We start from the raw sequence: 11,312 nt of genomic DNA on the forward strand, positions 1-11,312 counted from the left end.
CATCAGGCAGTCTCTGACTACCTGCAAACTTCCATATTCCAAACAGCCTTCAAAAACTTTAAGAATAAATTAAGATGACTTGAGGTACTGTAAACATGTTTAGGAAACAAATGGGTATCATAATGGATTAATGCCTTGCTCATCTGAAAACTGGCTTTAACCCTAATGTTCTTCTGAATGTGAATTGAATGTTCTCACAGTTCATTTGATCATGTCATAACTGTCAATTAACTTACAGTAATTAATTTGTATATTTATTTCAGTTTTAATTTTTATCTTGTAAAAAAGGAAGAGATCACAGTTAAGAGACACAAAGGTCAAACATGGAGCTACCTAACAGTAAGGTATGCATAAGCAACTGTACTTTGACTTACTTTCCTGTACTTCAATTTTTTTATTTGTTTTTTTTTTAAAGTAACTCAGTATAAAACTGCTTCTCTATAAATGCTGTTTGCACACTATTCTGAAATATATAGATTTGAAGACAGTCTCTATTTAACAGCACTAAAGAACCTTTCTTTCTAATCATTAAAATAAATTGTTAACTTCAACGACATAAGAGAAACAGGTTTATGTAAACAAGCAGTTAAAACTCATACTGCAAACAATGATGTAGAAGTTTATTTGTAAGCTTCTAAAACTATAAAGACTTCCGCCTAGATGGATCCCTCTATCTCCATATCTTCTAATTGTAGGTGGAAAAAAAAAACACTCACAATTAAAAGTAGGCATATGCTTAAATACTTGTTAAGTGGCCTTTTACAAGCAGGATGACCATTCCTTTCTAAAAAGTAAATGAATAATTGTTTTTCATATATGTCAAACCAAGATGTGTTCCCAGTTTTATGACTATATAGTAAGAAAAAAAAAGATAATTCCTAAAACATGAGTTTTTTGAAAAAATCTATTTCTAATGGGTTAGATCGTACTAAGTATCAAAGGCTATTTAAAAAAAACAAGGAGATCTTAGAGAAGGTTCAACAATTTTGCTACTATCTCTGCAGAGAATAGGGCCTAAATGAGGAATTTTTATAAAAGTTTGTTTTGAAAACAGACATAAACAAACCACATCTGATCACTCTTGTGATTTCTTCCATTGCTGATAAACAGATGAGTAACACAGAGGAGGGGCACAACTCGTACCAGCAAGCTTTTTCTTTTCTATATATTTAAAAACAGACCTAAACTAGAAGAGATGTACCATTTTTTTCTCCAAGAAAAAGAACAACTCCAAAAAAACACAGACAACCTCTCCAGAACTTGACAGAAATAGTTTTACCATGATAGAATCATCTTCGAATGGCTATAACGGATGCTGCACATCTGAATAACAGTATGAGGCCAACGATGACAGTCTAGTATATGACCATAACAGCACTGCAAAAACACCACATTCCAGTTTTATCAGAGATAAAATGAGAAAAATTAACTTCATCGGCCAAAAAATGAGAGTGAGCACTTACATTTTCGTACAAGAGAGAACTGAACTGAGACTTCATTTTCAGCTGTTGATAGTGCTCTCTGTCTTTACTCCCTTAAATCTCCACATGTTTTCTAGTGTTTTCTCTAGTTATCTTTTAATGTATCCTAAATAATATGGCTCTAGTTTCTCTTTAAAGCTATTTCAAATCAGTGCCATTATAAAGGAAGCTTTCTAAAACAAAAATATTTTTAAAAAGATTTTTTTTTCTACCACTCTTATCTTCCAGGTTCAGCATATCAGCTTGCATTACCTCCCTCACAGTCTTGAGTAACAGTGGCAACTCATACACTTGTAGAAAAGAAAAAGTAACATGCTTGGAATTCTCAATAGCTGTTCTTGGTAAGCTCCAGTTGCTAAAATTAGACAATCCTTTTTCTAAACCACAAACACAACTAACCATCAATGCAGATTAAAATTAAAACTAGCATCAAATATGCAGAAGAATTCAAGTCCAAATGTTTCATTTCCTTCTTGTTATCTCAAAACACGCCCTGATTAACTGTCAGAACTCAAATACATTGGTTGTCTTTGCATATTAAATCCCTATATAAAATAAACAACAAAACCAAATCATCTTATTCGCATGTCACAAAAGCATTAACATAAAAATAGGCAAAGAAATTATGTTTTTATCTTATATCAAAAAAGGATTTTGAAAGTAGTTTCTAAATCACAAAATAATCAACCAGACACTTCAAACTAATCTAATGTCAAGTATCTCAAGAAGCCTGAAAACCTGCCCCCCTTCAAAAAAGTTAGCCACACAATAGAGACTTTACTTTCTTCACTTACTGAGTTAAGACTGTAGCAATACAAAAGATACAAAAAAAGCTAAGATGCTCATCTGTTTTACCCTGCTTCACTTTTTAACTAATTACAGAACTAGGTAACAGGTACACAAAATACTCCTAAAAGATCCAAGGACGAGAACATGAAGCTTCTTAATTCTTCTAAATACAGCAATAGGCACATGGCTATGACTAAAACCATATTAGCTTTTCCACACCAGAACACCTCCTAACTCTCTTCCAAAGAGTTTTGAATTGTGCTATTAATATTCAGTCTTACATGAAATGTGGTACATAACATCTAAGGTCTAGAACAGTTTAAATAAAAATAAAAATCCACAGACCAATAAATAAAACAAATAAACCTCGTAAAACCAAACAGCCCCACCCTGAAACAACACTACCAAATAGTAGAATAAATTCTACTAGCGCAAAGCTAGATCAAATTGTTGTTTTTAACAGGAGTCTACCATCTACCTATTAGAGGGTTTTTTTAATTAAAAAAAATCTTATTTACTCCTAGAAAGAGTAATGTAAAGAAGCAGTTTAACCTTAAAAAGAGGAACAAGGAGTAAATTTGTAATTTGTAAATTCACAAATACCCCAGTTCTTCTAAGTATTTATGTATCTGCTCACAATCATTCTAAGACTACCCTCAACAACTTCAAATTGACAACAAAACAAAACAAAGCAGATTTGTGAATGCTTGGGTCCTCTAGCACAATCCCATAGAATGTTTTTCCAAAACAGCAACCAACTGACCCCAGTAGTAGATACATTAGGCACTAAGATTATTCCACTGATGCAAAGTACAAGTTAACACACACTTTATTTTATACTGTTCATTCAAAACTAAGAGTGCTTCACAAACAGCACTTTTCAGAACTCTCTGGTCTCAAACTGATATTATTTTCCTCACTGTTCAAATATGAAAGCTGAAAAAAGAGCTGAAGGCACTTAAAACACTGAGTCACTGACAGAGGCAGCGACTGAACCTATAATTTCTGGCTGACGGCCTTCCACTTTTACAACTATTCAGTATACTCTGACTTCAGATCACATATAAACTCTTACTAATCAACCCCTTACATTGTTTCCCCCTTTTCTGAAAAGATAATATGCACAGTTATGATTATATCAAGGAACAGGGCACACTTAGTAGCTGTATTGCACCCGAGAGCTGGAGTGTGTTGCATATCTGTGAGAATCTCATTCTGCCGACTCCCTAATCACAGCAGAACTGCCAAGGACTGATAGCTTCTCTAGGAGCGCTAGCTTCAGAAGGGACAACTCATGCAGGTTTGCAGAATAAAGACATCATTCATGTGGACGCTCACAACACGGTACGTAGTAGGAGCCACTGCTCCTATATTTCACCACACAAACCCTCTTGAAAACCTCCAGCTAAAAACTTAGATAACAGTGCTGGTAGCAGACAGAGCACTCTTGCAACTCAGGCTTGAAAAGGGGAGGAGCTGCTCTGATGTGAAGGTTAAGAATCCTGCTAGGGCATGGTTGGAGTGAGAGAGCAAAGTAGTAGCAGGAAAACAAGCCAGCAAGAAATCGTATTCTAGCCATTCCAAAATAGAGTGTTATTTCATTAGCAACGTATCAAATCCAATATAAAAAACATCAGGTACTACTGGAAGCCTGGAAAGATGCATTCATTTATCCAACAACTATCATTAAACATATCAGCATTCACCATAATGGATTCTGAAGACTTCATTATTCTGACCATATTGATATCTCTTAACTTTTTAGAGATCCAGGATTACAGGAGACCATATTGCCAAATGTATTGCAACATACAGTAAATTCTCACATAAAAGTTTCCTTTGAGCTACTGATTTTTTTCAAATCTTTCATAGCTTCTGTATGCTCTAACATCAATTTTAGAGTAAAAGTTCTTCAGAATTTTTAATTACTATTTCCTCCTTAGCTAAGATACTATCTGGAAGAACTATAATGAATGTAAGAAAACAAAGACCAGTGAGATATGAACAGTTTAAGAAACTTAATTACCAAGTCAGATGTCCTTCAGATGTCAATATGACCACAGCCAGGAGCAGAAAAATCACACACACACACACACAAGTCCCAAGTTGTTAGATCAGTTATCAAAACAATGCCTTTCCTCAGTGACTTCGTTATGAAGAACTCCACCAGTTAATCAATCAAATCCTTGTTCCACATTTTGAAAATGTGTCTTTTTAATACAGGCAGCCTGCTGATATATTTATTACAAACTATAGATGATAAATGATTCTAAGTGTAAATGCAGAACTACAACATGACTTTGAAGTTTGAAGGCCACATATAGTAAGTGTATGGTATAAGGTTCTAATGTCAGACTGTATCTTCCATTTTGCATCTATACTTAAAACAAGGAAGAAAATAAATTAAAAGAAAAAATAGAGACAACCAGTCTTGTGGCAGCTTAAGGAGAGCTGGATCATTGTCATTCATCTGTTTTGTTTAAAAAACTATAAATACTATAAAACCATGCTAAAATAAGATGGAAATGGAGGGAAACAATTTTATTCTGCTTTTCAATTTTATTTTCATCAGAAAAATCAATCTAATTAAGGTAGCAATGACTTTATGCTTAAGAAAAGAATGTATTGTACTCCATTTTCACAGACATTTCAGAAACACATCATTTAAGATGCCAAAAGATTTTTTTGTTGGTCAAGCCTTTTATTTTAAAGTACTACAGATTTGACCGCAGGTGCAAATCATAGGATTGTGTACTCATCTTTTTCCCAGGTATCAGAGAATTTATCCCTCATTCTTCTAAATTCCCAATAACTTCAGGATACAAAACTCAACAACTGGGCCTAAAGGCAAGCAAATATACCTCATGTACCAAAATCTGATCCATGCAACAAAGATTTTCTGTTTTATGTGCATACCTCAACAACGAATAACCATCACAGAATTCTTTTTACCACCATTGGCATGTTTAAATACAGTAAAACCAATAACACTTCCCAGTAAAACGCTGAGTTATAAGCAATCCCCTCTTACATATAAATAGCAGACATTACAGAAAGCAGACAAGAACATGGACAGATGTACACAAAATAAACATATTCAAACTTACCCCATTCTAGATACTCGAGGATATTCTTCTCTCTTCTCAAAGGGGAATTATTACATTCATCATAAAGGCAGATGAGTATATCCAGTAAGGTTTCCACACTGAAGCACTGCCCGTTAGTCTGAGTTGGCCCATCCAAAATAAACTGTTCCAGCTGCTTCAAACGTACTTCTCCAGACATGGTTGTTTCAGTTTGCATTAGGGTTTCTTTCTTAATTATTATTACTTTTTAAAAAAAAACAAAAAACAAAAACCAACTTTTGAAAGTATTGTTGTTTAAAAAGAAAAATCAACAGTATTTCTTAAATGAGTGTCAACGTGGGGTGGTGCTTAACTTATAATTCACCTCAGTGTTGCCAGCCTGAAAATAAATCCTACTAAGTTTCAGACACACATATATAGTGTGCAAGTGTGTGTATATAATGCATATGTATAGAATTTTTAAGGAAAGAAAAGTTATCCTAAAAAAAAATCTTTTAATGTGTTTAATAGGAAGGAAAAAAATATAGTCACTTCTGATATAAATAATTAAAATGAAATTCAACCAAGACTGACCAACACCAGTTTTATCGTGTATGTGTGTATGTACATATATAGGTATTTATCTATTCAAAACGGTCTTCTCCTTCATCCAAAATTCAAATCATGCAACATAATCCTGAAAAGAATCCCACTGCATCATTAAAGTGTAAAAGCCCCATTCAGTTTGCATCAGCATTTCACTTCCCAGAAAGGATCAGGAGAGGGAAAAAAAAAGGAAAAAAAAAAAAAAAAAAAAAGAAAAAAGAAGAAGAAGAAGAAGGAAAAAAAAAAAAAAAAAAAAAAAAAAAACACGTACAAAAAGGAAGGGGGAAACAAAACGCGCACCGGAGGGGAGGCTACGAGCGCCCCCCGCCTCCGCCCGCGCCGCGCCGAGGCCCTCGCGTGGGGGCGGGGAGCAGGTCCCCGAGGCGCAGCCCCTGCTCGGGGCGCAGCCAAGTCCTGCCCCGGGGAGCAGTTCCCGTCCTCCTCCTTACCGAGTCTCCTTTTAAGGCTTTTCAGTGATTCAAAAAAACTAAAGTCTTCATTTTTTTCACCCCCTTCTGCTCTGCTGCGCCGAGGGGCGGCGGCGGGATTAAGCAGCCCGCTACGCGGCGGCACCGCCGCGGCGCGGGTGGAAAACGCTCATAACCCTGTCAAATCCTTCCCATGGCTGCGGCGCCGTCCTGCCCTCCTCCTCCTCCGCCGGCTGCGCGTCCTGGGGCGGGCGGGCAAAGCGCCGGCGTGCCCGCTCCGGCCGCACGGGGCGAGCGGCGGCGCCGGCCGGGCGAGGAGGCCTCGGCGGCGGCTTCACTGCCGGCGGCGGCGGCGCGATGCTCTCTCGGCTTCGCCCCACCGGGCAAAGGGCATCTTCCTCCGTGCGTGCGTGTGCGTGTGCCTGCGCCTGAGTGTGGGGAGGCGGGAGGACGGCAGGGAGCGGCAGCAGCCGGCGCTCTCCCTCCCCCGTTTCCCCCGCTTCCGTGCCCTCCTCTTCCCCGCCGCTCCCTCCCTGCCTGCCTGCCCGCCCCCCTCACGCGCAGCAGCCGCCGCCGAGCTCGCAGCAGCCCAACATGGCGGCCGCGGCGGGGGGAGCCGCCGCCGCGCAGCACCGCAGCGCGGGGAGCCGAGCCCGGGAGCCGCCGCTACTGATGGGATTGAGGGGAGGGAGGGAGGGGGGGGGGGAGATGCTGCAGCAGGGAATGCAGGGATACGGGCGGACCGCGGGGAAGGGGGGCCGGGGCAGGGCGGCGGCGGCAGCAGCGCCGAGGTCCCTCCGCGGCCGCCGCCCTGCCGCGCCCCTCCGCACCCACCCGCCCCGCCCCGCCGCGCGCCGCCGCGCGCCGCTGTGGCGGTTGCGGCGGCGCGCGCGGCGGCGGCAGCGGCTGCCGCCCTCAGCCGTTAGCGGGGACGCGCCGCCGCCGCGGCGGTTACACCTTCGTCTGGAAAACACCGCCCTGTGAAAGGCGGGCGGCCGAAGGGCGGTGGGAGGAATGACCCGGCTCTTGGGGCTTTTTTTTTTTAATTTCTATTTTCTTTCTTTTTTTTTTCTTTTTTCCTTTAATGGCGTCTTGTGCCGAGCTTTGTATAAAAGCTGCAGATGGTAATATAGGCCCCGTTCGTTTCGAATTTAGATGATTAAAAATACATTGATGCATCACGGTAGTATCTTCCCTTCTGAAACGTCTTTCATGCCATGGGGATATACAGTGCAATGCAAGCAAACACAGAGCTGGCTCAGTGCTGAAATTAGGCCATCTCCAGCATGGAAAATGGCAGCCATTTAGTAGTGTGTGGCAGCGTTTTTCAGCTCAAAATATGTAAAGGATGCGGTACTCATGGAGCGTAAACAAATACCGCCTTCAAATCAACTAATAATTTTGGTTAACTTGTCCTTCATCAGAAGCAGGATGAACTGGGAGAAAGCAACCCCGGTTCTGACCCATGTGACCAAGGGTCGGTGGAAATCTGTGAAGCCTGGCATTCCCTGAAAGGCCGCTAAACCTGGTACCTCTTGGAGCTCATCCAGAGCTCATCGGAAGGGAAAAAATTCCAGCGCGTATGCCCTCGTTTTGATAATCAGCAAAAGACCCTCTGCAGGCTCTTGCCACAGGAAGCATCTATATAATAAATTTTTTAGACTGGCTTTTTTGCCAGCTTATGTTGACAGTCATATATGCATGTAGATGAAGATGAAATACAGCATCAAAATTAAAGGAAAATTGCATGCATTTTTCTTAGATTTTTGGGAAAACATTTATTGTTCAGACTCACTCAGCTGTGTGTAAAACTCAGTGGCCTGAACCTAGAGAGGGCAGTGACTCTCCTTCCACCTTATGCTATCAAAAAGGAAGGACAGATGGACTCCACAGGCGAGAAGAGCCTACTCTCTGTTGGTGAGCATGGGAAGGGGATCCAAAAGTTGGACAAAGGTCTTTGAAAGCAAGAAACTTTTTCCTGCTAACTCTTGGTGAACAGAGAAACATACTGAGAATTTACTTTTGGAAGCTTTTTACTCAGAAATTCTCCAAGGAACATCTTTAAAAACAACTGAAAATGTAAGTAAACTTGGTAGAAGTATTAAGGTTGGAAGTATCAGAGAAGACTAGCACATGAAAAGGGTTCCCTTCTTGTGCTGGGGTACCTCTGATATGACAGGAGCTTGCTGTAATGATTTTGTGTGCTATCCTGATCCTTGTTTACTGTACCCTTCATTAAAGAAGTCACCACAATGCCTCCATGGTATGGGACCACCCTGAAGCTGTGGCGCTTGGGCAGCTGTGCAATGAGAGTAAAATATTTTCTGATGCCTCCTCACTGAACTTGTGGAAATCAGTATTGAAGCTAGGGGTGGGGGAAGATGGATGACAACAATAAAAATAAATTGCTACTGCCAGGGTAGGAGGGTGAGATCAAAATGCATATCCCATGGAGCCTGGAAACGTGTCAGCCAAGTTCATCTTGAGTATACATTAACCATTAATAGCATAGTAGAGGGGAAAGGGAGAAAACAAAGAGTTAAAGGGATGTTAGCTTTATGGACTTTGGCACCAGCTGGTAGGGAAGTGAACTGGAGAACTACTGCCAGAGATATGATGGGTGTGGATATTTCGCTTATTTACTTAGGTTACTATGTTTTCCTCAGCCAATAATAAAGTCTTTCCTTGTTTTAATCACAGTCCAAATGTCTGCAAACACGGAAGCATTGCCTCATAAGGATACCAAGCAAAGGCACTTAGTTTTTCTATATTTCTAGTTTAAAGCCTAACTCTTGTTTCTGTCAACACTCCTTGCAAGAAGTTACACATCAAATCAGTTCTTTTCAAAACACTTTCAGCTCAAGTGAGACTAAAGAGACACAGGGTACATTTCTTTAAACCATTCCCTTTAAGCCTCAGTAGGACACAACTCCTCAGAAATTATTAGTTCTCTACTAATTTGATAGTCTGTATTTTGTCCAAAAATATATAGGCTGTTTTCCACAACAATTCATGATACACCCATTGGGCTGTAGTGACCAGTTCTGTCACAAAAGCTGTGAAGAGCATAAGTAATAAAAACAATGACTAGTACATTTTTATTTGCAGAAAATTACCTGTGTGCTAGGTGATTTATTCCCACAATACCCCCATGGGATAGAAAAATATTATATTGCTGATTTACAAGAAAGAATGCAAGAAAGACTTCAGTCAATGTTTAGAAAAATCAACAAAAGAGCTTAGCATAAGGCTCAGAAATTCTTTCTCACTTGTATGTTCTGTCACTAAAATATACAGTGTCTGAAAAATACACACATCATGTGAATAGTGCTAATGTATTGCATTATCTTCAATAATTATCGTGTGTTTACTTTACTCCGTTCCTATTTTAATAATATTACAATAATATTTTCTTCTTCTCACTTAGCTTTGCATGTGTTTGTGATATCTAAAAATAACTAAAGATGATAAGGAATGTACATCTTACAATAAATTAAGAAAGCTGATAGCAACAAAGGAGGCTATTGTTGAAACAATGTATTTATGTACTAACAACATATATCATGAGTGTTGCAATCCTTAATGTTAGTATGATAGAATAAACTGCCTTTTCTATTCAAGGACATGAAATACACTGTTTTGGGGAAAATACCGTAGATATCTGCTTTCGGCGTGCAGATCCATTCTAAAGTCAAAAGAGCTCTCATTACACTTCCTCTACAGACAAAAAAAAGCTTGTAACTGGTAGGTCTGCTATATGGTCAGGAAGAATGACTCAGAAGGGGCTCATATATTGGCTAAATTTTGCATCCAGGCTTTTGTGTTCTCCAAAACTTGACTTTGTAGGTACACTTTGTGTGTATTGAAACAGCAGTTCATCTATGGATGAAAATCTGAGCTGTACTGTTCACAAAAGCAGTACAGACACACAAATAAAGATGGTGCCATTTCAAAAGGTGAGTCCTACTGCAATCTCCTGAACTATAGTAATAACTTAGGTTACAAGTAACTACATAATACGCATTGGTTGCAGACTAGGAATACATTGAAAACTTGCATGTGTAAAATGAATAAAATTTGTTCCAATATATGTAGTGTTGTAGTTTCATACAAATCTTATAAATGGAATAAAAATCCTGGTGGACAAGGAGTTTTCTTCACTGAAATTAATGATTCTATCAGAGAACTGATTTAGGCTCATGTTACGAAATAATGCATTCAGTAACATGCCTCAATGTTTTTAAAGGCGTGTAAATCCATTGTTCTTTTCCTCTCTAAACTTCTTCCCAAGACCTATTTCTACTATGACTTTGACTATACAGTCAAGTCAAAGTACTAGGGCTAAACAATATGTGACAAAATTAATACTTACTGTTTCCATAATCCCAAAATAATGATCATAATTGTGTATCTATATATAAACATTGTAGATGCAGAATTATCTTTTTCTTCCCTTATATTTCTTTTAGTACTTTTTGGAGTCTTATTTGTAATCTTAATGATTTTCCGTGGATGGCTGAGCTGACAAATTTTACCTCAGAGACTAATTGCATCATACTGATCTCACTTCACTAGTTTTATATCAGCCTCACTAGTCCTGATTTAAAACAATGAAAACATGACCACTACCAGGATATAGTTTTCTGTGAAGACATGAAATGCTTTTGGCCCTTTTGAAGTGTCCAGGGGTGCTGTGTTCCAAATATGAACAAAATACCCTCTGTGATTATGGAAGATGAGGGGAAGCACTTTCATTTATAACTGCATGAGATTGCTGTTGTTTTGAATTGTGTTTTTAAGATACAAACTATAAAATGACCACAATCGTGTCTCTTGCTCGACTCCAAATGGGATTCTGTTTACACTCTGACAATCCTGTTTCATCTCTTAATGTGTATTTTTCTTGTAAAAGTGGGACTAAGTCTGACAAACTTTGTAGGGGT

General features: G+C 39.2%; 1 protein-coding gene across 4 annotated transcripts in view; it reads right to left on the minus strand.

Annotated features, from left to right (window-relative positions):
• The window catches only part of CDC42BPA (CDC42 binding protein kinase alpha), a 189,569-nt gene extending 182,903 nt beyond the window's left edge, over nt 1-6,666 (minus strand). For all 4 annotated transcript variants that reach the window (XM_062571730.1, XM_062571729.1, XM_062571732.1 and 1 more), the window contains exons 1-2: nt 6,391-6,666; nt 5,378-5,599 (exon numbers count right to left, since the gene is read on the minus strand). In XM_062571730.1, coding sequence (XP_062427714.1) covers nt 5,378-5,573 — 196 coding nt within the window. In that variant the 5' untranslated portion in view covers nt 5,574-5,599; nt 6,391-6,666. The remainder of the gene's footprint in view (nt 1-5,377; nt 5,600-6,390) is intronic.
• Between the last annotated feature and the right edge of the window lie 4,646 nt (nt 6,667-11,312).

This window comes from Rhea pennata, chromosome 3 (genome assembly GCF_028389875.1).
Source record: "Rhea pennata isolate bPtePen1 chromosome 3, bPtePen1.pri, whole genome shotgun sequence".
Lineage (NCBI taxonomy): Eukaryota > Metazoa > Chordata > Aves > Rheiformes > Rheidae > Rhea > Rhea pennata.